The sequence below is a fragment of the Bemisia tabaci genome, chromosome 8 (assembly GCF_918797505.1).
Source record: "Bemisia tabaci chromosome 8, PGI_BMITA_v3".
Lineage (NCBI taxonomy): Eukaryota > Metazoa > Arthropoda > Insecta > Hemiptera > Aleyrodidae > Bemisia > Bemisia tabaci.
The window spans coordinates 8525492-8549679 of record NC_092800.1 but is presented as its reverse complement, the minus strand read 5'-3'; the positions used below and the strand labels follow the sequence as shown (position 1 = coordinate 8549679).

The 24188-nt window shown below is 35.6% G+C and overlaps 2 protein-coding genes across 3 annotated transcripts; both read right to left on the bottom strand.

Annotated features, from left to right (window-relative positions):
• Positions 1–137: 137 nt before the first annotated feature.
• Positions 138–9407, bottom strand: Tif-IA (RNA polymerase I-specific transcription initiation factor RRN3 homolog Tif-IA). Its single transcript, XM_019060377.2, has 10 exons — positions 9208–9407; positions 7845–8052; positions 6519–6608; positions 5783–5912; positions 5099–5204; positions 3822–3974; positions 3086–3553; positions 2315–2493; positions 1346–1619; positions 138–372 (listed from the first exon to the last, which is right to left on the bottom strand). Exons 2-10 carry the CDS (start codon positions 8040–8042, stop codon positions 156–158), a joined length of 1815 nt encoding a protein of 604 aa, XP_018915922.2. The 5' UTR covers positions 8043–8052; positions 9208–9407; the 3' UTR covers positions 138–155.
• Positions 9408–10872: 1465 nt separating this feature from the next.
• LOC109043255 (obg-like ATPase 1) lies at positions 10873–21365 on the bottom strand. 2 transcript variants are annotated; one of them, XM_019060398.2, is made up of 11 exons: positions 21189–21365; positions 19143–19330; positions 18298–18358; positions 17172–17299; positions 15564–15739; positions 15151–15228; positions 13765–13862; positions 13068–13208; positions 12456–12552; positions 11590–11712; positions 10873–11176 (listed from the first exon to the last, which is right to left on the bottom strand). In XM_019060398.2, the coding sequence occupies exons 2-11, from the start codon at positions 19321–19323 to the stop codon at positions 11069–11071; spliced, it is 1191 nt and encodes a 396-aa protein (XP_018915943.2). In that variant the 5' UTR covers positions 19324–19330; positions 21189–21365; the 3' UTR covers positions 10873–11068. The 2 variants fall into 2 exon arrangements, with proteins under 2 accessions (XP_018915943.2, XP_018915942.2); XM_019060397.2 differs by lacking the exon at positions 21189–21365 and adding an exon at positions 19746–19930.
• Positions 21366–24188: the final 2823 nt, after the last annotated feature.

Sequence of the window (24188 nt, the reverse complement as noted above, 5' to 3'; positions counted from 1 at the left end):
AATTAAATCCACTTGCTGGAAACAAACTCTCACCTGCTGGTGGAAGCTGCAGACTACGCTAGTGAAAGTTGAAAAACTATCCAGAGACATTTAGCCAGAGAAGTGAAGGGTGTTTTTAAGGAAAAACTCAATTCAAATAAAATTTAATACTTTATTCATACTTTATGATTTTTAAAACCGGGAGATGTTCCATAATTGAATTTAGCATAGTTAGAACTCTGAGGCGTATGTGAATCGATGTCCATCAGGAAATCATTCTCATCATCTTCTTCTGGGCTGGGAGAGCTCTCTTCCTTCTTTATCGAAACACCTTTCTCATTTAAGAGACCGCTATCGTACTCATTGTAAATTGGATCTATTTTCACCTTGGATCTGGGAATGGAACACAAAACATTTAGCATTAGTTTCAGCCTGCAAGGTATTTGCAATGATAAACATTAATTGACAGAAGTGAACACATGGTAATTTTACGGAAACAGAATCATTCAAACTCATTATTGAAAGGACTGATTTTTACCTAAAATGATTTTTCAAACTATCAGCGGCTTACAGCACTCACTTTTACAGCTTTCACTACAAAATTTGTAACCATAACAAAATATGCATTATATAATACAGCAAATCAAAATGCGATCATCAGCTATGATCAAGGGGTTATTGAAAATGCTTCTACGACCAAATTGCCACTTAGTATTAAAATTCTGGTGTTTTTTCAAGTGATAAAAACTTGCACATTTTAAAAAGTTTGGAAAAAGTTTAAATATACTTCTTCAAAAGAAAGCAAAATTATCATAAGCCTCTCAAATTTTCGGAGAAAATTCTTGGGAAGGCTAAGGAAGTAATTTAAAACATTCAAATTTCACATATTGCCTGCCGGCCTGGTGGTATCAACTGGCATTGAAAAGTGTCGATGAGCTCCACACCAATCTTATTGACCGGGGTACCAGGGGAAAACAGTATCAAAAACATTGCAGATGGCAAAATGTTAAGTAAAATAGGTTTTATGACAAGAAAAATTAGATTTGAAGGGAAATTAGCGATGTCTGTTTCATTCATTTTTTTTTTTGTATGGAATGATAATCTACTTGTGTTCACTTTTGGGTCCAATCCCTTAATCTTCTTAAGACAGGTTTTCATTGAACAAATTAGGATCTTAAAAGCAGGTTAAAGAAAGCGCATTTCAAAAGCTCTTAACTCACTTTCTGATCAGGGTGCTCAACGAATAACTGTAAATTAAAACTTTAACAATAAAAAACATACCCAATAAATAATACCTAAAACATAATTGCTGAGTTTTAATCTATAGAAATAAAAGGAAGGGGATGCTTTGGTAAAAATCTCTTACCGTTTCAATAAATAAGGGTCGAATGGGAAAAATGACTCCAAAGAAACCCTGCTAGTTGTTGATAGCGCAACTCCATCTCCGAATCCTTCATCCTTGCTGAAATTTGGTAAGACGTACCTAGTGTTGTGCTCAATGATTGAATAACAGTAGGCTAATTGATACGCTCGTGTTACACAAGCAAAATTATTAACAACAGCCGGCGAAATCACGCACAGGGGATTCAGGCGGCAGGTTACTATTTTAGCTAGATTTAGATTCTGTAGAAACGTAATATCTGAAAAAGAAACGAAGCAATTCATGTAACTAAAGATGGAACTATTCTAACTCATTCATGGAACACAAGAATACAAAAAATACAGGAAGACAAATGAATATACACCAAATAAGAGACAGAGAAATTGAGACGCTGGATGCAAAGAGGGCACTTCTCGGTTGCAGTATTTCTGAGTCTTCTTTAATATTTCATTACAAGCAACTGAGATTCTGAAACACCGCAGTCAAGAAGTGCTTTTTTTGCACCCAGTGCCTCAATTCTGGGTACTTCCAAAACTTGATGACAATTTTGTTTTATTACATTCTTTTGATATTGGACGATTCATAATCACTCTTGGAACGTGAGTGTGGTTTTTCTATGCTCTACCCGGATTTGTTTCAAAATACTAAAGTAAGAAAAAATAAACAAATATGATTAGGTATTAGGGCAAAATTATACTGCAGGTGGCCCATCGATTTCATGGTTTTTGTTGGAACACTAACATCCAACTTCTTAACAGCCTGATCACTGTTGACTTCTATTACATACTTGACTTATCACATCACAGGAAACAGGTTGAAAAAGGACTTAATTTTCTTTAAATCATAGCTCTCATTGAAGGAAAATTTTACTGGATAATTAGAATTACTTGAGTAAACATATCTCTGTTTTGGCGTGTATCAGAAAATGAGAGATTGGTAAGTCGGTGAACTTACTTTTTTTGTTGTTCACTAAATCTGAATGTCTGAATGCGACAACATAGAACAGAGCCTGGCAAATTGCGTAGAAGACCAGATGTCTTTTTTGACCGACCATGTTTTTCTCATAGCTATCCATGTTTGAAATGTACGAGTGAATCCAACCTGCCCATTCGCTCAACATAGCTTGTAACAAACTGGAAAAGAGGAAAAAATATCAAAAGTTAAAGGTGAAAAGAATACTTAGAACAACAACATACTTAGAATACAAAGCTATAAAATTAGTAAGTACCTTTGACAAGTAACCAGCTTTGATTAATGTTTGGGAAACGACAATAAGTGAAAATGGTGAAACTCAATCGTATTAATAATTGAATCAGATGAACATTGTCAACATGCATGTCCATGTCATACGTAGAAAATCTGTTCCTCAGAATGGGACATGGTGAGTCTCCGCTCATCTTTTATTTTTGAAAACCAACTATTTCTATTGAAATTTATTTTTGATTTTCTTCAATCATTTCATAAAAATTACAGAAAATTTCAAAGGAATGATTGGATTGGTAATTCTTGAGGAAGGTAAAATATTATATTCGATGATTTTGAAACATTGGAATTGAGATATGCATTTTTGGCGATCGATATCTTAAGAGGTACTTATTAAATTTTAGTTTTAACCCGAATTTTGCAGTTTCAAAGGGTGCTGAGAAATAAGATAAGGGCTTCACAAAACATTATTCAAAAGAAAAAACCTAACATAAAAGTAAACTCCAAAAAGTAAGTACATACCTCATTTTAACGAAAGACCCCCTGGCTAGCAGACTAGCAATATATCCTACAGCAGCTTGTTTAATCACAGGCGGTACCCCAGGGCTGCTGATTTCCTTCCATAGGGCATTGAGGAACGTTTCCACTAATGACTGTTTAAAACTCAGCAAGTAAAACATGATGAATTGCAGGTGACAAGTTCCGTGCGTGGGTAGAATCACTTGCTTGAAAATATCGTACAGTTCCTGATAGAGAGTTTTAGTGATATCAGGCTGGAGTTTGCCGTCTTTGTGACACATATTATGGATGTACTCGTAGAATCTATTCAAGCAGGCATCTAACTTGTCCGCTGCGTCCAATTTCATGGTTAGATCAGTTTTAGCTTTGGCGTCTAACTCTAAGGAAAACTGCTCCTCTTCTACATCCATTGATACCTCTTCAGAGTTGATGATTTCTTTTCGAGAAGCTAACGAATCGAGGATGATTAACCTGCAAAGAAAATGAGCGTAAGAAAATATTAATACTGCAGTTACACACTAAAAATACCGAAAGCCTAAAGTTACTACTACTTTACTGAATAAAACTTGAATAGTTTGACTTAAGTTCGTATACTATGATAGCTCGTGAAAATAAGAGCCTTGATCAAAAACTGAAGATTATATTATTTTGATCTGCTTTTTTTGGAAATTAAATTTTTTTTACTGTACTTGTGATAATAAAATAACTGTGGAGGTGAGTATGATTTAAGATTACTTACTTTTGAATTATTAGGAGTAGAATTTCTGATCTGATAATAGGAGCATATTCACTGATTTCTAGAATATTGTGAAAGTAGCACACATAAGTGGCTCTGCTTTTGTTATGGTACGGGAACTGCTTCCTAATACACTTCAACAATAGTTTAGGTGACCTGAAAAAAAAAAAGCAGAAATGTAAACATTTGTATCAAATAAAATGCTACTAGATTAAGCAAAAATTTAAATGAGTCAAGCCTATCACAGACAAAAAGATGGTTTTTGAGCAGAATTATTTTAGCCAATACCTACTCCGTTTCCAGTATTAAAATGATCATTGTCGGTTATTGGAATGCTGATGTTCTTTACCCCATGAGTGCTGATTGTGGCTCTTTATTGAAATTAGCATAAACTGGTGCCTAGGTAACTTAATCCGACTCATTTTGACTAGAAAAACCTTTACTTTTGGAAATGATGAAAGAATGGGACTATTACATAATTCTTTTAAAATTTAGTTTCAGGAAGTGCTTAAAAAATAAGAACGCCTGATTAGACTCTAAAAGTCACCAAAAATCTAACCCTTTTTTGAATGGAAAAATAGTGCATTCAAAGATTTTGTGACACGATGAGAAGAATTGACCACCATGCGTCTTTTTACCTTAGTTTGATGATTTACTTTCCGGTTGCAATTGTAACAAGAGGTTCCGTACCTCAACCGTGAACGCAGTATTATTGTTGTTGTTGGAAGTTAATTTTTTTTGTCGTTTTTTAGGGATGATATCATGGTCAGGTGGTAAAATAGTACTAGGTCCACACTATTCGGCAGGGAAAACAAATGTGGGATTGGATTCAAGGTGGTTGAAACCATGGTATCAATCAATGGTAACCATGCCTCATTTGATGTTATGGGCTTCAGACTGACATGGGAAAAATAGTTGCTAAAGTAACATCCTAGATGTTAAAAATCTGCAAGACATCTCTTGAATGTTAATGTGAATGCTACGTAGCTAGGATGTTACTTTAACAGTCGGAGTTTCCATAACAACGTTCAAGAGATGTTGCGCAGATTTATAACATTCAGGATATTACTTAAGCAACTTTTTTTTCTATGAATGAGAAACAATTTAATGATGCCTTTCTTCAAAGCCCTTTTTTTAGCCCAGAACGCAGTTTTGTGCTTCTTAAAGCTAAGGAACTAATTACTCCCTAGTATTTACTGTAAAAACACATTTTCGAGGAAATTCTTGCATCTTACTACAGCTCTATTTTCTTTCTGGATAAAATGAAGGAAAACACTTACATGGGAACTAATTCAATAAAGGTTTTCAGAACTTTATGGACATTCTGAAACTCTTTCTCTTCCTCCTCTGATGGTTGTCCATCCAGCCAATCAGACACATTGTCCACTGAAACACAATGAGAATAGAAAATGAAACCTACGACTTTTTATTAAGAGACAGTGAAAATTTAAGGAATAAATGAGGGAATAATTTGTATCGGTCCAAACAATTTAATTAGATAGAGTGACAAGTATTCTTGGATTTCAAAATTCCCTGACTTTTCCATGACTTTTTACGGTTTTGGAACATTAAATACCTTGTCTTTTCAAAATTTGTCTTTGGCGTCATCTTTCATGATAGCGTTTTTCACAAAATTTTTCTTGCAAATGTCCCTCAATATTGATGAAATTTTAAATTCAAGGAGCTCACAGGCAGAAATTCTTATTTTTATTGGTAAAGCATATGCCTGCAATACAAAATAATTCAATTTAAGGTACAATTTTATTAAGAGTTTGTTTGTATAAGAGGTACAAAAAATTCGGTTTTTCATTTTTTTAAATAGAAAATTCCAATCGACATCATATCGACAGCCAGTTTAAAATTCATATTTTTAAGATTTCTTATTTCAAAAGAGTTCTTGCTTTAATTTTTTCTTAGTACTGATATGATAAGAAAAGTGCACATTGACAAACGACAAAACTTACCTCGGCAAAATGTTGCTACTAACTGATCTAGCGCAAAATTTAGATAATAACTATGAGCGAGACATAAGTCAATTAAGAAAGCTTGATAAGCTTCTACTACGGCTTCACTTCGGTGTGTCCATTTCAGTATCTAAAAATCAAAAGACAAGATGTTAAATATGAAAGAGCAACATTTGACAAAAATTCAGAGGGAAGAACTAACGAATAAAATTTATTCTGTACTTCACACAGATATCTTGGGTTTTCATCACATTTAAGGCACTCTAATTTTTAACAGACAATTAATCTTTGAAGAAATATGCACTTAGAAACACGATCCAAAGCCTTGAAGACAAAAATGTGAGAGGTTAAATCAGGTTTTTATAGAATTTCAATTTTTGACAGACGACTGATCTTCAAAAATTCATGCGCCTAAAAACAGCTCAAAACTCTATTGATTAGGTACAATAAACCTCAAATTCATCCTAACTCGTTTAGCAGGAATTGTTTTTTGTTAGTGTATTTTCCGAAGGAAATACACTTTTTTTTACCAGAACTCCTTAACAATTTTGTCGTTTGAGAGCACTTATAAAGCCCTTAAAAATTAATCGCAACAGTTTTGCAGATTGTGATCTGATAAATTTGTAAATATAGTTACTTAATGAACTAAAATGTATAACACTATAATTCGTGAAAAGTAAAATTTTTTTTTTTTTATCCTCCCTCAAACCAATAATTTTTGAGAAGGGAAACTTACCAACAGAACTTGTACAAACAGCCTAAGGTTTTCATTTAGCATTGATATACAATCACGGGCTCCATGGAGCAACTGGACCAGTTCGGTGTCCTGGAACATTAGAAAAATGCTATGAACACTTATTCGACATAAAGTGATGCCTTACTAGATACAGCAGTCTGAGAAATCAGGCGTAATCTGAGCTCTATAAATTTCTTCACTCCATGAAAACGTCAAATATGAGGTTACTTTCGCAGCAAAGTATTGAGTTAATACCGGTGAACTCTTCTGATCATTGCAATAAAACAGCAATGATTTCTACATCACTTTTGGTTCCAAACAAAGATAATCTCTCTTTCTTGTTCTCACTTTGTCTGTTTATGTTTTTTTCTCACTCAGATACCTACAGTTGTGAAGAAAGGGCTTTTCTGCAATTTGTTTGAAAATAGGAACTTTTTGAGGTGTTCATCATGTCTGAAGTGAAACTGTAATAATACGTAACTCAGAAATCAAAATTTTTCAAGAGGCCCGAGTAACTGATAATACTTTGGTATACCTTATTTTAGACAGTAGGAAGATATAATTTTTGGAAAAAACAACAACTCTTAAACACTTTGCAAGCATTTTCAAAAAATTTCAATTCTCGGGAATTGCTGGGAACAGTGTGCTTAGACTTACACAGTTCATGCAGCCTCAAGAACCAAATACAAGTATTTATTTAGGAACTATCTTCCTCCCCTTAAAGCCTTTTTGTACAATTCTTTCCTAAGCAGATAGTTTTCTTCCGATATTATGAGTTGCGTGTCCAGTATTGTGTTGTGAGTCAGCAGTATTCGGTGCGTTTAGGAGGTAATTAAACCTCAATTTCCTTCATAGCATATCTTGCTGTGAAGTTGCTTTAAAATTGTAGCGTGTTTTCATCAAGTTACTTAATTTGATTAGATAAGCACTAGAGCAATAGAATTAGGTAGTAAACTGAACTTTACTATCCGATTCTCTGAAAAACTTAACTTACTGTACACAGCCGTTTTGGGATAAAAACTGAGTTAATTGAAGAGAAGTACTATGAGAAGTTACAACATTTGATTCTCTGATGATTCCAAGTTCCTTTTTATTTCCTGCTGTTTTTCAGTATTCTAAATGCATATAAACCTCCAATTACTCTATTTTAAGCTTTTAGTTAATACTTGCAAAGTCCTTTTATCACCTAAAGTGTTCCTAACTACCTTCAAAAACTGAATGCTTGAACTCATATGCCTGAGAGTTACACAGGTATTGATGTCTACGGATAACTTTTAGTAAAGAATACTTTTATTACGAGAAGAAATTATAAGCTTGCTTCTTTACCTTGATTGCAGTGCCTGCATCACGAACGTAGCAAACGAGCTCTTCATAAGCTTTGACGTCCTTCTGCAGTAACAGGGCTCGCAGGTTTTGGAATCGTTCTTGACTTATTTCTTGATTACGCAATGATTTCCGCGGCTTCAAAGGTGGTTGTAAAATAGAGGGACCACCTTCTTTCGAAGTGTTCTTCAGAATCGACATCTCATTATATCTGCAAAAAACGGCAAATAATCATCCGATTAGAGTTTATGGACACTAAAAAAAATGGAGCAATGAAACAGACCAAGAAAATATTCATGCCCTCATATAAAATTTCTAGAGAACTTATGCAGAATTGAAATGAGCAAGAGAGTGGGTACCAAGAATAACTGCGGCAATTTTGAAAAATAATGAAATTCGCCTCAACTAAGTAAGTATTCTTCTAAATACCTCCGAACATACTGTAATGAAATATATTCCACTCTTCAAGCTTAGGGAGTAACTTCAGTTAGATTCTAAGGACTCGTGCTACTATTCAAATTAACATTAGTTAAATGGATGAGTAGCTGTAGATAAATACTTGATGAACCAATACCATCTCCCAATACCTGGCCATGGGTTTGAGGTTAAATGTTCGTAACTCCGAAAACACACGGGATCGTATAGGGAGGACTTATAAAAGTTGATTTTTTTACATGAGAAAGTGAATTTATCTAGGCGTGAATTTTCAGTTGAATATTTTGGCAAGTTTTATCGAAAGAAACAAATTTGTTCGGCAGAATCACATTTTAAATTAAGGAAAAAAGTATTAAATGCATGTCACTGTACTAAATGTATGGGAGATAACCGGGAAACGTATGCAACCCGCCAAACGTAGCCCGGCGGCTTCCCTTTGTTTTTGGGAGATATTACTCACACACTCTCACACGTATTCTCCAATGGCCAGGAATTCTAAGTAGGAATTGGATGAACATGACCTTCATTCCTTAGACACCATGTGAGAGTCACAAGGCACCATCCTCTCCAGGGGAGATGATAAATAGGAATACGATAATAATCAGATTGAACTGAAATATACATGGCTGATCATACTTCCTAACGATAACCCATAGAGTAAAAGTTGACCAGACGCGTTTAAGTTTGCATTTCGTTATTGCACAAGTAATAAGAATGGTGCGTGCCAGTCACATGGTGCCACACAGTCTGAGCTCTGATTATCCACTAAAATTCTATAGACTGAAAGTAGGAAAGGGTACTTCATGGAGAGACGAGTCCATAAATTTTTTCTACAGGCCTAAAATTTGGTGACTCATTTTAAAATCAACATGCACAGCGTTCCAGACAGTCTGTTTAGATTAAGGTTTAGGTTAGAGACAGGGTAACATACTTTCACTTGAAACTCGCGAACAAAGAAGTACCCAGGAGTTTACACGTTTGGAGGCTTAACAAAGAAAAATTAACAACTAAAACTACTTATAGAAATAGATAACACTTAAAACAGCACAAAATAAAATAAATTACAACGTAGTAGCCACGAGGTTTGATAACACATGCACACGAAGCAGGCCAAACACGGAATTCCAAATTTCCAATCAATGGAGGATGATGGGACTTACTTACCAGATTGTGCGCATAAATTAAGTATAGTAGCACTAGATAAGTGATAACGATTTGTATTTCACAAACAATCTGACAAACTTGCAGCAATAAATTTTTTATTTTGTTTCGCTAAAAAATCGGAACATCGTTAAAAGAGAACCAGCTGCGTTTATTGGTGCTTATTTTTCATTTCACTGACGGGAATGATGATCAGAGACAAGGAATTAATGGAATTTGCCGGACCGGATTGAAACGGCGGGAAATTTGAAAAAATGAATACGTATTCAGTATGTTGTAAACCTACTATTCCCGCTAACTTTTTCCTGTTTTTGGTTAAATGTTCAAAAATTGCTTGAAAAGTTCAGCATCATCTTTGCCAGAAATATACATTACCCTCTTTCAGAAAAACTGCGATCTCTAGATCAAACCAAATGGGACTTCAGATGTTGTGCAAAAATGAGTTGAAAATATTACGCTTCATTGAAAAAAGTCAGAACAATAAGGGATCCATTATATGAATACAAATTTTCAACAAATCCATGAATTTTCTTTGAGCTCCAATTTGAATATCAATGGTGGAAATAGAAAAAGAAACAAAGGCGTAGGCAAAAGCGGCTTTTCAACACTTCTGCACTCATAAATGATTTTTTAAGGAAGACAAAATCACCCTGGTAGATTAAAATTTACTCAGCATTTTTCAGAGAAAAATTTATTTTGCTTGTTCGGAAAAAAAGAAATTGCGGAAGTTACTGGAAAATTATGTTGCATAGTTTTCCACTTAACAAATAAAGTATTACAAACAATTCAAGACAGTGTAAACTTAGATTCGTGTCCGTTCTGTTTTATTATTACACCTTCGCCAGAATAAATCAATACCTGTCCTACACTTTCTTTATCGATGGCATTTCAAAATGTCTGCTCCCCCTTAGTATTTCGAAGAAGAACGAAATGAATACCAACTGGAATACATTTTGCAATGAGGAACCATTATTTCTGCCTCATTTAAGAAAGGATATAGATGCCATTGGTTTCCCGATGTAAATATGTGCTTTTATGGAAAAGCCAGAGACAGTGGTTCCTTATTGCAAAATGTAATCCAACTATTCTGCTAACAGCGAATGAAAATTTAGGCAGTTTTCCAAATGGAAATGGTTGTTTTGAAATTTAGGTGGTTTTTCCAAAGAAAAAATAAAATATGACATAAGGTCTGCAACTTTGCAAATGGAGAAACAAGTTAAGCACTTTAGCCACCTATACATGTACATTCAATTTTTGCCAAAAAAACAGTCTTCATCAAGCCAGCTAACTTGTTTTAGACCAAAAACTCAATATTAACTCAGCAGGTAACTGAAGCATTGAGTAATCGGAGGTCAATTAATCGAGCCATTACTATAGATGAAATATCGAGAAAATATGATAGGAGATAAATTATGGTTCTAAAATAAGAGACAGATTGGTTGGATCATTTCTTAATTTATTGGTTAGGGCTTCCAAGCCTTGACAATAAATAATTTCAAGTAAAAATTCGATAATCATGCGAAAATAGTACAAAAAAACGAAATCTTTACTTTGTACATAATGTTTTTACAGCTGTTGTGAGATGTGAAAAAATAAAAACGCGAGTTTGTTCGGCCAAGTTTTGACAGCCTTTACTTCTTCTTGGCGCCTTTATCAGATGTAACATTGAATTTAAAGAAGATGATATCCCCATCTTCAACAGTGTAATTTCTTCCTTGCTGACGGTACTTGCCTGCAGCCTGCAAAACAGAGAAATTATTAGAACAAACTCAAAATTGGTACATTATTAAAGTAATTAAAGTGTATGTCCCTGATACACGCAGGAGCCTCATTGGCACGAAAATGAAATGCATGGCTCCCAACTTATTCTTCGTGATCCTTTAGAGATTTCTTTAAAAAGATTAGACTCCTATTTTTCACTCCAATTATGAAAAAATTCCTCTCCAAAGAGTTTTCCCTCCTGAAATGAGGGTTTCTTCGCTGGTAGAAATTCAAATTTACGTAACTTGGACAAAGAAACTCCACCCATCTTCAGGGTCTTTCAAGTGCCCTGTTGAGTGGTTTGAGGCCTAGTTTGAGGAGCCGTTTGTATAATGCAATAGTTGAATCATCTAAGATCCCATTTCATAGGTTTTCAAAAGAGGATACTCACTTTGCATGCAGCTTCTGAGCCGCATTCCTTGAAGTCCTCAAATTTCATAACTTCCGCCATAATAAAACCTCGCTCGAAGTCAGTGTGAATTCTACCGGCTGCTTGAGGAGCTTTGGTGTTTTTCTATGAAGAAAAAAGAGAGAAAAAAAACATTAGAAAACAGCTACATTTAGAACTTTTTGACTTCTTCGAATGAAAGCACTAGGGAAACCAATTTTTTATAAGACATCTTGGAGCAAAATGAAATGGTCGAGGATATAGTTTGAATAGCTAATCATTGTAGTCCAATTATATTGCATTTTGCAATAAGGAATTACAATTTCAGGCTCATTTTTGAAACAACATTTGTACCATTAGTTTTTTGGTGTGCATAGGCGTTTTTACAGATGGGCCAGAAATTATAGGTCTTAATTGCAAAATGAAATCCAATTAGGCATTATGCTGATAACAGGTTCTGTGCTCAAAAATATTGCCTGTAGTTGTTCTTACTTTGTGACAATTTAGTAGGGGAAAGGGTAGGATTAACGATGCGTATGTAATTCAAAATAGTTATCACTGACCCAAAATAAAGCAAGGATAATGTCTCATTTGCAAATCATTTCATAAAATTTGTATGTATTGTGTTCATGTTTTGTCAGAACCTTAAAACATTAAACAAAGATTATTCACAAATAAAGTTTTCTTTGATTTACATTGACTCGTAAAATGACAGCCCTGTAATTATTAAAATTTGTATTACTTGCCTATTATTCTTAGTTTAGGTGTGACCTTCAGCTAGAGATAATGCTCAATAAAACTATAATCTATACTCATCGACAAGTCATAACTATATAGCTATTTAAAATTGCTTGAGATTATAAAATTACCTGAATGGTCCATGCTTTGACTTCGTCATGGCCAGCAGTGAAGAAATACATGAGTTGGAGAGCCTTGTATCCTTGAGTGACAATTTTATCTAGAGCGCTAAATTAACAAAAATATAAAATGAATTAATAAATCAAACATCTAAGAGAAATAATAGTTCTAACACGGTCATTAGCGAAACTTATGTAAAGGTTTGTACTAGATATGACCTATATTCATTAACAAGATTGCGGAAAACGAGGGATGGTAGGTAACATACAGAAAAGTAGGAGTAATATATAATGAAGAGAGCCAAACATACTGAAACTGATTTCACAACTGTCGTTACAATTTAGGAGAAAAAAATTTGGAAACTTTTCAAAATTATTTTAATAATTTTATTTCCCACAAAGGAACATTGGAGTTTGGGCCTCTGACAGGGCCAAAAGAAAAGATTTTTATGTTCCACAAGCATGGATCATTTGAAAATAGTGTGAAACTTGAAACTTTGATATTTCTTTTTTTTCCTGTTTTTTGTTTTGTTTTGTTGATATATTGGTCCAAAATCTTGCTTAATAGCTCCAAAGCAGCCAAAAAAGAAAGAAAAAAAAGACCGACAAAAAAAATAAATTTACCTGGTGATCTTATTTTCTTCTAAGTACTGTTTTCTTTCTGCCTCGTCCATATCCAGGAGTTTATTTTCGAAGACACCACTGAATGGGATGATAATAGCTCCTGGGTCATTTTTGTCCACCCATTCTTTGATTTTGATTAACCTGAGGAAAAATTTGAAAACGAGAGCTCAATTTTGATTTTTCATGACATGAGTTTTCATTAAACCTTTCAGTAGCTATGCGATCAATAAAGAGATTGTATAATAGACTGATAAAAAAAGTCAATGTTTGACCACAGAAAAAATAATTAGAGATGCTTCTTATTTTCTGCAGGAGAACTGAATTTTAACCAAGAGAGTACTCCTCTTCTGTAACAGAGATAATTCTACTAGTCCCTTAACAGGTATTTTTTTTCCTCTTCAGCCCTCTGTCTACCAGATCTCTTTCTGTACCAGTGGCGAGGCGAGAATAATCGATGTCAGATTTGGGGATGGGCATTTCGTGCAGCAATCTACAGCTTTTTAAATTGGAAAATTATTGCAGCTTATCTAAGTGCTAGCAACACTGTGCTTTATCTAGTGCTATCAACACTGCTCAATGGTAAAGTGTTTTTGATGATGTTTTGTTTAGTGTTTTATATACTAAGCTTCTACTACACAGAATTATTTAAAAATAATATGATGTAATTAATTGAATGCTATTGAAACTTTTGAGATACCATTTATTCTTTTTCCTTATGTAATCCTTTTCCGATAAGTTGATAAGATACATGGCAGGTTTGGAGGTCAAGAACATGTGCTTGTTGAGAACCTCAATCTAAAAAAGAAAAGGTAAAAAATATTATGCTCAGTAAGAAGGAACAAAAAAAATTTGATGATTTTAAACGTCTAAAGTTTTTAAGTTAGGGCAGGAGCATTAAAATTAGAAAAAAAGGGGGTAAAAACAGAGTTGTAATTTATAATAAGATAATGTTACTACAAATGAGGGCTAATCAATTTGCTTGTTTTATCTTGTCCAACTTAAATCTCACTCACTCACTCACTCACTCACTCGAGTATGAAAATACAGATTACATTTAGACTAAGATAACATACTGTCTATAGAGTGTAGTTATCTGAATACTTAAATTTAGAGTCTTCAAAGATTGACGCTCGTAGCAGAAAAAGTTGAAATAAGGTGGAACAATTAGAAAATTATGTAGTGGAAAAGCTTAATCTGCTTTTAACATTTTTCTAAAGAGAAATGATGAGTCATCTATTATACACATATTGACGGTGTCAGTCGGCAATCACAGAACTCGGTTTGTGACGTCGCAGACTTCCTATCATCCTTCATTTTTTAAATGGAAAACTACTCAACAGCTATTCTTTAAAACTGCCATGATTTTTCTTCTTAGTGCGAAGAAAATTCTGCAAAAACTTCAAGGAATCATGTCAATTTGTTCTCCCTCAAAAAAATAACATAGAGGCGAAGATTTTCAGACACCACGAACGACTTTTGTGATTGCCGACTTACACCGTTGATACACACATGTTGCTTTAAAGATCTCCCCGGCACTCTACAAAACCTAACTGCCATTATCCCCTATCAAACCACAACCCTCCAGGCATTGAGCACCTTAACATTTCTGCTTCAATTCAATCTCTCTACCCTTTTATTAGGCATTTTCAGGACCTTCTTACAGGAAGAGCCCAATCTAAGACGCTATTTGACAACCTATCTTCTCCAATTTCCTGGACAAAACTGTATCATATGAGTTGTTTCGTCCAAATAGTGTGCATGATGGTTTATTTAGCATCCATGATCTCCCATTAAATGCCTTAGTAACTTTTGAACAGCTGATTTTTTGTAGGATTTAATATTGTTTTCTTTATATAATCTAGATTCTCCCAGATTAGACTCAATTATGTCTCTATTTCTACAGAATAGATGTAATAATCAATAGATTTTTTTGTCTGTCTAACAGATTCTAAAATTCATAAAAAGGAGTATCACTAAAACTAAAATGGTTTGGTTTTTATTAGGGCTGTGCGAGTACTCGAATTTCAAAAAAATACTCGAACTCAAAATCAGGCTCCCACAGCCCTAATTTTTATAGACTTACATCTTTTGAATCCCAATCGCCAAATCTGACATGCTGCTTTTCATCAATGAGGGAAGTCTTCACTTTCATTAAGCTATCCTGAAAAAACAAAATAGAAATTTTAGTTCTTAAAAGAGCTTAAAAAATGAATTTCCCTCGAATATTTCCGTAAAAATCCCTGACAATTGAAGACATGCCAAATGGTTGAAAAGACATAATTTGAAATAGTTTTTGGTTAAAATGTTGTTTGAAAACATCAAACCCATTCTAGAAAGCTAATGAAAGTGGCGTAACAATTTTTCCCAACTCAGTAGTCAAACTTTCAACATATTCCCTGACATTGCTAGGTTTCCTCAAAATCCGCAATGTAGACAGTTTGGCTGGGTTCAGTTCAATAACGTCTTTTGGGTTTTCAAATAATTGTGTAAACTTACGTATTCAGGTTTCAACTTTTTATCACCACCTCTGACAGCTGTACGCTCCAGAGTTTCTAATTGCTTTTTTAAATAATCTTCATCTTTTAATCGCAGTTCTTCATTTATAATTTCCAAGTCTCTCACAGGGTTTACATCGCCTTCTACGTGTGTTACATCCTCATCCTCAAATGCTCCTGGGAAATCAAAGATAAAAATAAGTAAAAATAAAACGTTTAGTACAATACAAAGAAAACATTCATCCTCGAAAAGTTCGAAGAACCTAGCAACAGATAGCCATGGCCTGTTTTGGAGTTTTAACTGGAGTGCAAAAAGTTCTTAGCTTTTCTTAATTGGCTACCCATCTTAGAAACCATTTTTTCCTAAAAATTTCAAAGTGATGGTCTTTGTTTCACTCTTCGTTTAAACACGGCCACAATTTTGCAAAATATACGCCATAATCAACACAGTTTTGCAGAAAGATCAAATCTTCCTTGATTTGGCAGTCTTCACAATTTTTGCGCTAAAATTCCAGCCTTCCCATTTTTGCAGACAACCGATTGTAACATGCTAATTGTACGGTTAAGAAGTTTCTGCACTTCTGTGTTTTCATGGTGTTGCTAGCCTATAAAAACGCCACATACTGCTCTTACATGGAGGTAATCAAATGCAAGTGTTAAGTGTATTGTGATGTATGTAACTAAGAGGTAGTGTTAGCTTTGCAGCTATCTTCGGTAATGAAAGTTCACAGCAATTACATTTTGCCATTTTCTCAGCTTGGCAAAAACACGTGACCAAAACAACTCACTTTCATCAAAATTACTGAACAATTAATTTGACAGCTGTTCAAAATTTTGGAAAGGGGGAGAATTTTGACCATCTTTCAATTTAGTCAAGTGATTTGCTGTTTGTCATTTCCACAAGCTCATTATCAAAATAGCAATACCTGGTGAGAGGACCGCATCAAATCAGTAATGGGCCTGTTGCAAACTTTTGCTAGAGCAAAAATAAGAGTTGTTTCTTATAGATAATGCCTCAAAAATCACGATGAGCGCATCGGCAAAGTCTGAAATGCACTCATAACTTCACAGTCTGCGTAAGAAATTTGCGGTTTTTTGAGCTTCCCGCTTCAAAAGCGATACTTTGGCACAGGTGAACATTTTGTAAGAGGAGTCGTTCCATCGTCGGCAATACTCATCATGGCCGACGCCAATCCGCCAAAACACGTGTGATGGGACGAGATAATACCTGAACTGGATTAGACCAGATAACAATCGGCGTGTTTTAACGTTCATGTTTTCCACGCCCGCATTGATTGACCTTGAACTCTCCTCGAATTACGCGCAAAACTGCGCGCAAGTGTCGGCCATGATGAATATCGCCGACGATGGAGCGACTCCTCTAACAAAATGTTCACCTACGCCGTAGTATCGTTTTTGAAGCGGGAAGCTTAAAAAAACGCAAATTTCTTACGCAGATTGTGAAGTTATGAGTGCATTTCAGACTTTGCCGATGCGCTCATCGTGATTTTTGAGGCATTATCTACAAGAAACAACTCTTATTTTTGCTCTAGCAAAAGTTTGCAACAGGCCCATTGTTCAAGTTCGGGTAATAAATGGAATCACTTACGACATAGATGAAAAATGGCATCACAAGCCTTCACATGAGACAAAAATGCATTCCCTAGACCTTGACCTTCAGCAGCTCCTTTGACTAATCCAGCAATATCAACAACATTCAAAAATGCAGGAACTTTGCTGTAAAAAGAGATGAAAAGATAATAAATTAGACAAGTTACGAGTATTATTAAAAACAAGAACACAGTCTATGGGTGCCCTCAAAGTACAGGGTGTTCCTAGTAGAGACAATTATTATGAACATTCGGAAAATTTAGTGTTGCGCCCCAGTGGGGAAAATATAATTTTATCATGATTTAACCAGGATTGAAAACAATAGGAACTTTAATGCACATGCTTCACAGTTGAAGACACGCAAATTCTGGTCTTAAATTTTCTCGGACTCATTTGGGAGTCACTATTACTGCGGGTGGATTATTGAAATTGATAGACAAATCAATAGACAAAGAAGACAAAAAGGATATGGAGGGATCCTATTGGTGGAAGCGGGTGGTTGCGATGGACAAAGGATGTAAGTAATAGACTAACTAACGGCAACCCACGAGAGACCCGATATTTAGTCCATCATTTACCCCCTTAGTCTATAAGAACCATTCATTTCAACCAATAGGATAGCCCTACCCTATACTCCTTATGTCTTCTTTGTCTATAGTTTTGTCTATAAACAATAATCGACCCGCTGGAGCTGTGTCCGAGCCTTGCCCATAGTCATTCTTTAACAAATAAGCCTTAAGGCATAAGAATTGTATTGGTTGAAGGAAGCCTTAACAGATAACGAACCACCTTGAATACAGCCCTTACATAAGCAAAAATCAGACAAATGTTTTTTAATAGGTGCCAATTATTAATTATCAAATTGTACGATGTATGATTAGAGTGCGAGTCTCTAAATTTTGGAAAGGAAACCTGTGAAAAGGAATAGTTCTCTTATGATACTTCTTTAGTTGAAAAATTCAAATTAAATGAAATAATATTTTGAAGGCCAGCTATCACGGACTATCAACTTTTTCTCTTTCATTTTATTATTCATCAATGCCTCTGTGAATCAAAACAATATTTACAGTGATGGTAAGTACTTTTCTGCTGACAGAGGAAAAAACTGAAAACAAATACTATACCTGAGAGGTTTGAAATAGTCAACAAGGAAATCAAATCGCTCATCAGGGACGGGAACACGATCTGGAAGGATAAAAGGAACTCATTAAAAATTAGTCAAAAAGATACCTACTTTAATTTCATCATTTAAAATAACCCTCTTCCCTAGAACTACTTCCTAAGGGACAAATTCTACAGATTAAATTCTACAAAATTTCTTTGTATGATGGGCTCCTGCCAATAAGAAAAAATCTTGGAACTCACCAGTTTCTTTTCTTACATGGCAGCAGCTCATCTTATATAATCATTTAGTAGAGTTTTTATTCTTGTGGGGAGGAGGTTTGAGGGGAAAGAATATTTTTATTGGTAAAATTAAAAACGGCATTAAAAACAGGATTTAAGCCTGAGATTTGAACCCATGATCTCTTCTCCTCTTGGCTAGTGTTGAGCTGTTCCACCACAACTGAGAAATATGTGAAAAGCGGGTGATCATTTCTCACATCATGGAAGATCCCACAATTTGGGGGCGCTGGAGGCCCATTGGTGAAAACTGAAGAGACATCCATTCATGAGCCAGCTTTGATCCGCGCATAGCTGTAAACCTCGCTAAAATCTGAGGAAGAAATCTCTGAGCCTCCCCTTGTCAGTTATCCTCCTCTTGGCCATCAAGGAATAAAGAATTTTGAGCTAAAAATTTGCAAAGATTGCACGTTTTGTTTCCACACTTGAGTGGTAGTGCTTCCATACAGGAAAACATAATGAATATATGAATGAGATAATGATGAACTTTACTCAAGCTTGAGCTCCTTAAAAATGGTGATGTACCTTTAATACAATGGTTAAAAATGGCAACTAAACGAGGACTTACTTTCATTGGGGTCGATTGTGCAAAAAGGATAATTTTCGGCCGCTGCGGTACTTTTGGTTAAGACATTGAAGAAGGTAGATTTTCCAACATTCGGCACACCTACAATACCGACCTTAAGGTTGGTGCCAATCCTACCAAAAAATGCTTTCCTTTCCGGTTCTTCTACTTTCTTGGGTGCCATAACAAACCTAGAAAATAGAGAAAAACAAATGAAAATTATGAAAAAGAAGACAAAAATTGAATCACAGAATGCATTTTTCTAACATACTTAAACTAGTTGCAAAAGAAACTAATAAAAAAAAAATTCTCTCATGCACAATTTGAAATCAAATTTTTGATGGGATAAGCTATGGATCTACAGAAGTTGCTTTTACCCCTTCCATTCAACAGGTAGTGTGCATTTTTCAAACTAGAAGGTTTTATGGTAGCTCATTGGGAAACTCCCAATGAGAATGTTGTATTAAGCAAAAAAGAAGGCAAATTTAAGGAAGCATTCTTTCTAGTAGCTCATACTAAAAACACTGAATATTTTCATTCTATTTACTCTGTGCTGATAAAAAATTCAATACAATACAAAAAAGATGAGAGAATATGGTTCCTCACATGTTTACGATGTCCATCGAATCTTCACGCCCTCTTAATTGATATAAAATAGGTTGGATAAGATGATGATTTTTTTTATGATGATCACAAGAAAGCAAGTCAACTGATTTTAAATTTAGGAATCAAGAGGATAAAAATAGATTTAAGTACATTGCTGTGAGGAGAAGGGGGACAACTTTCTTCCAGTGGTAAGTATTTAGCGTTCTCAAAAGAGCCTAGATCAGAATGAATGAACACTGAGTCACAAGAAATAGGCAGCAACTTTTATAGGTTTTAATCCAGGTCGCGTGAACTTCCTGGATTACGATTCAGGAGGTTTATAGATGTAGGTTAAGTGACTCCAAAACTCATTAAAATGAGGAAGGTGATCGGTCAGGATGATTCACTCAATTTTCAAGTTTTAGACAGATATCGAGTGTCTTTGTAACAGAGAAATTATCAAGTAAATCAAAGAGATAAGGAGAGATATTGAGGAAAACATATGAGACGGCATGTGAACTTTTTTACTTTGGTGTGAGAGACGCTTACACATGCCTAGGTGCCAATGTGGGATAGTGTCATTGAGTTAGAAGTGGTGTTGTTTACGCAACAGATACATGAGTGAGTGGGGCAGAGAAAAATTACTGCGCAGAGGAGCTTACAGCCTGGTTCTACAGAACTGTTCTAGAGCTCGCGCATGGTATGTTGAGACAAACATCAAAGTATTGTTCATGTTACCACTTATCAGTGGTGCCTCGTGACTGCATGTATTAACTTGTTGAGTGGTGCTAATTTAGAGGTAATCGGTATCGGATATTGACATTTCTCTCAACGTACAATGCGCGAGCTCTACCAATCATTTGGAGGAGTTGCATCAAGGAAATTTCATAGAATTCAAAAGTGTGCTGCCTTTCCATCTTATTTAAGTGGTATACTACCTAGTGTCAGCCAACTCTTCTTTCTTGAATGAGAGAGGAGCAAACTAAATTGTCTTCTTGCACATCATGAAATGTAGTACCCACAATTTCAAGTGTGCATTGAGAAAGTGTGCCACCTGGCGGATCTCTGGGTCACAACTCGTCAGGAAGTTTGGGAACGTAGGAGGAGTAACCAGCAAAATAGAGTTTACTATGACAAACAAGTATCTAGGAATGTAAGGAATAAGACTGTGGACTGGTATTCTATTTATAAAAATTCATCTGAGAGGTAGTTCACCTGCTCTTTGTTTACTCCAGTGAACTCAATGCGTGAGTCTTCTAAAATCTGTGTTCAATGGCAAAATAGTTCCAGACGACAGTAAGAGACATAATATTACTGTTTCTAGATTTGTTAATGATGAAAACTGTCGTGCATAGCTCCAACAGAAGAGCACTGATGGTCAATTATGATAAAAATTTCAAATTCAAGGAAAATCTTATCACCATGACCTAACCTAGAAGGTTGAAAAGTTGGCATAATACTCACGTTGGCACTTAGATCCTGGTGAATTTGTAGAAAGAGAGACCAATGATTAAAATTAAGATCCTAAATTTAAAGACAAACTTAAAATTTAAGCTAGATCATGCTATATACCTAATATAAAAAGGAATTATTCTAAAAATAAACAGAGCTCCACATGTTTTGAATCACCGGGTTACGTTGATTGGTGGATTAGCGGGGCAGTCATCACATTGCCAACGTTTTATTACGCTACGCGGTAACTTTGAATTGACGGGGAATTAACGTGATAACCCGACAGAGCACAGGGGAAAATTTTATGAGCCGCCCTGCGCCGTTTGCAGCGCGCATGGCGCACGACCTGCCTTTCATTATTACATTTCATCTAGCGTTAAGAGTTCACTTATTGCTTCACACGACCAGTATGTGATTTTCACTTTCAGAAGTCGAAAATTAAAAAATAAAAATTGAAAAAAAAAAGAAAATTACACGATATACAAGCTTCGCCAAGGAGCTTTCCCGTAAGAAAACGTTCATCACCCGCCCGTCGTCGGGGGCGCCGCAGCGTGCTGCCAACGCAAAACGCGCACTGACGCCTACAAACCTAACAGGGATACTTCTCGCATTGCGCAATACTTGAAATATTCCCTTAGGTTTGTAGGCGTCGGTGCGCATTTCGAGCTGACAGCGGCGCAGTACGCCGCGCCGCAGCGTGCCATAAACTTGTTCACACTTAATAGATCAGGGACTCAGGGTGTTAAAATGTAGGCATGTCAAATCGCGCACTACAACGGTTTCGGCAAGCTTCTCAATCAAGCAATGTTCATTGCCCACTATGTGTTGTTCAAACTATTCTCAATTTGTCAATTTGCTGAGTCAAAGAGTCAAGATTGAGGTTGCCAGATTTTAATATCGCAGAGACTGTCATGATAACGTTTAGCGCGCGATATGAATCACGCAGACCATTGAGTTTTCACGAGCGGGTGGTTTGAATTCACGCATCAGGAATCATTAAATATCTTCGTACGGAGTTAATTTCAGTAATTTTTGTTGTGCGCATCGTGTTCTACGTGAAATTTTGGTCGAGAAACATGTATCAGAATGCTGAAATTTGTACCTTGTCTAGTGGTCCATTCCGACAATTTTTGAATTTCGTCACTTAAAGGCACCTAAAAAGCACTGAATTTTTTTGAAAGGTACTGAAAAAGTGCTGTTGATTAAAGTATTTAATATTTGCCAGCCATCATCAGTAGACACCCTTTATGCGACACAAGAATCCCGATATGGGAAGTTGGCACTTTGGCAGTTTCGAAAACGCCTTCAATCGTGGCGTGATACCTCACGCGTTCCGGAGAGTACGAATAGTTGTATCATGCGCCTTACCAATGCGATGGAAGATTTATACTGAAGTAGCTTCCACTCTGGCCTTGTTGATTTCGCTTTGCCACTTTTGTAGTTTTGACCGCATAGTTTAAGTGTACTCTAGTTAGGATCGTATTAAGCAAATGGGTAATTTTTATCGGAATTATTAAAATGATCAAGTGGCAAAAAAATTGAACAAAATAATATGAACTCAAACCAACAATAAATTACACGGAAGGACGGTAAAAAATGTGTATAAAAAGGTATTTAAATTGAAAACACACACGGGACGTTTGGCACCAATTGCACGATCATTCTCAATGGGGGAAAGAGGTATAAATTAAAAATTAAACTTGATTTTGGGCGTAGAACTGTCCATTAACACGTGAAATTAGCCATTCCATTTATCTTGTTCTCACACCTTTTATCGTCATTGCATGCAATCCCGATATTGAAATTTGGGAGTTTTGAAAACGCCTTCAATTGTGACGTGATACCTCACGCATTCCGGAGAGTACGAATAGTTGTATCGTTGCGCCTTACCGATGCTGTACGGAAAATTATAATTGAAGTAGCGTTCGCATGCTGGCCTTGTCGGTTATTCCTGTCCATCTTTGCAGTCATGAAGGCACACTTAAAGTGTGCTCGAGCTAGGATTGTATTCAACAAATGGGTAAGTTTTTTAGGAGGATTAGGAGGATTAAAATGAGCAAGAAGCAAAAAAACTGAACGATATAATAGGATTAATAGGACCTCAACCACACGATAAAATACAAGAAAAGACGATACAAATGTGAATAAGTGCATTAATAGATCGATAAAACATGCAAGACGTTTAGCGCAAATTACACGCTCATTCTCAAAGGGGAAAGAAGTTTTAAACTAAAAATTAAAACCCTGCGATGGGCCCATAACTGTTGCATTAACTCGTAAAATTAGCCATTTCAATAATTTTGTTCTCCTAAATTTTATCGTCCCGGCAATCCCGGCATTCTACATTGGAACTCATTTGGTTCCTATGCAAAATGCAATCCAATTATTCCACAGAAGATGCGGAGGTTACGAAAAACTTATTAGACGAAAAAATACATCAATAATTCACAAGAGTGCGCCCTGGCATGAACGGCATGTACACTTACAATAATTAGTTGATATCCAGCAAATTCATATGCACAGCGGATACTATCGCAATGAAACCGTGTCAAACCTTAAAACTTGTCGGTTATTTGGATCGCGTTAAACAAAAAGGAACCAAGCCACATCAGCTATTGCCAAATTTGATTGGACGGTTTGATTTTTCACACGAAAGCGGTTGTGGGGATTTACGTGCAAATTTCACTGAACTTTTTCCATAATAGGAAGCAAATTTCTTACAATTTTCAAGGGAATCCGCACAAACGTGCTCTCATACAAAATTAAATTGCCCAGTTAAATTTGGCAATATCTGATGCGACTTGGTTCCTTTCTGCTTGACGCGGTCCATTTCAAAATCATTCCAAATGTGTCAGCTCACTTGCGTGTTTTCTGCTCAGTGGGTCGAACCAATATTCTTTTTAAACTTGAAAAATGTCAAAGTTTTTTTGTCAATAAGCTTAATCTACACGTTGCATCAAGCGCAAAACCGTGGCAGCAACGGTCATTCGAAAGGAAACCAGGGAGCTCGGG

Bases quoted from the DNA above. Each gene is read 5' to 3' on its own strand.
- Tif-IA (XM_019060377.2), bottom strand. From the start codon at position 8,042: ATGTCGATTCTGAAGAACACTTCGAAAGAAGGTGGTCCCTCTATTTTA. The intron at 3,554-3,821 runs GTAAGTAATCTT...TTTTCTTTGCAG, and splicing joins CTACTCCTAATAATTCAAAA to GTTAATCATCCTCGATTCGT. The intron at 1,620-2,314 runs GTAAGTTCACCG...TTTCTTTTTCAG, and splicing joins TTTAGTGAACAACAAAAAAA to ATATTACGTTTCTACAGAAT.
- LOC109043255 (XM_019060397.2), bottom strand. The intron at 17,300-18,297 runs GTATAGTATTTG...CTCTTTTTACAG, and splicing joins GACTATTTCAAACCTCTCAG to CAAAGTTCCTGCATTTTTGA. The intron at 13,209-13,764 runs GTATCTCAAAAG...ATTTTTCCTCAG, and splicing joins ATAAGGAAAAAGAATAAATG to GTTAATCAAAATCAAAGAAT.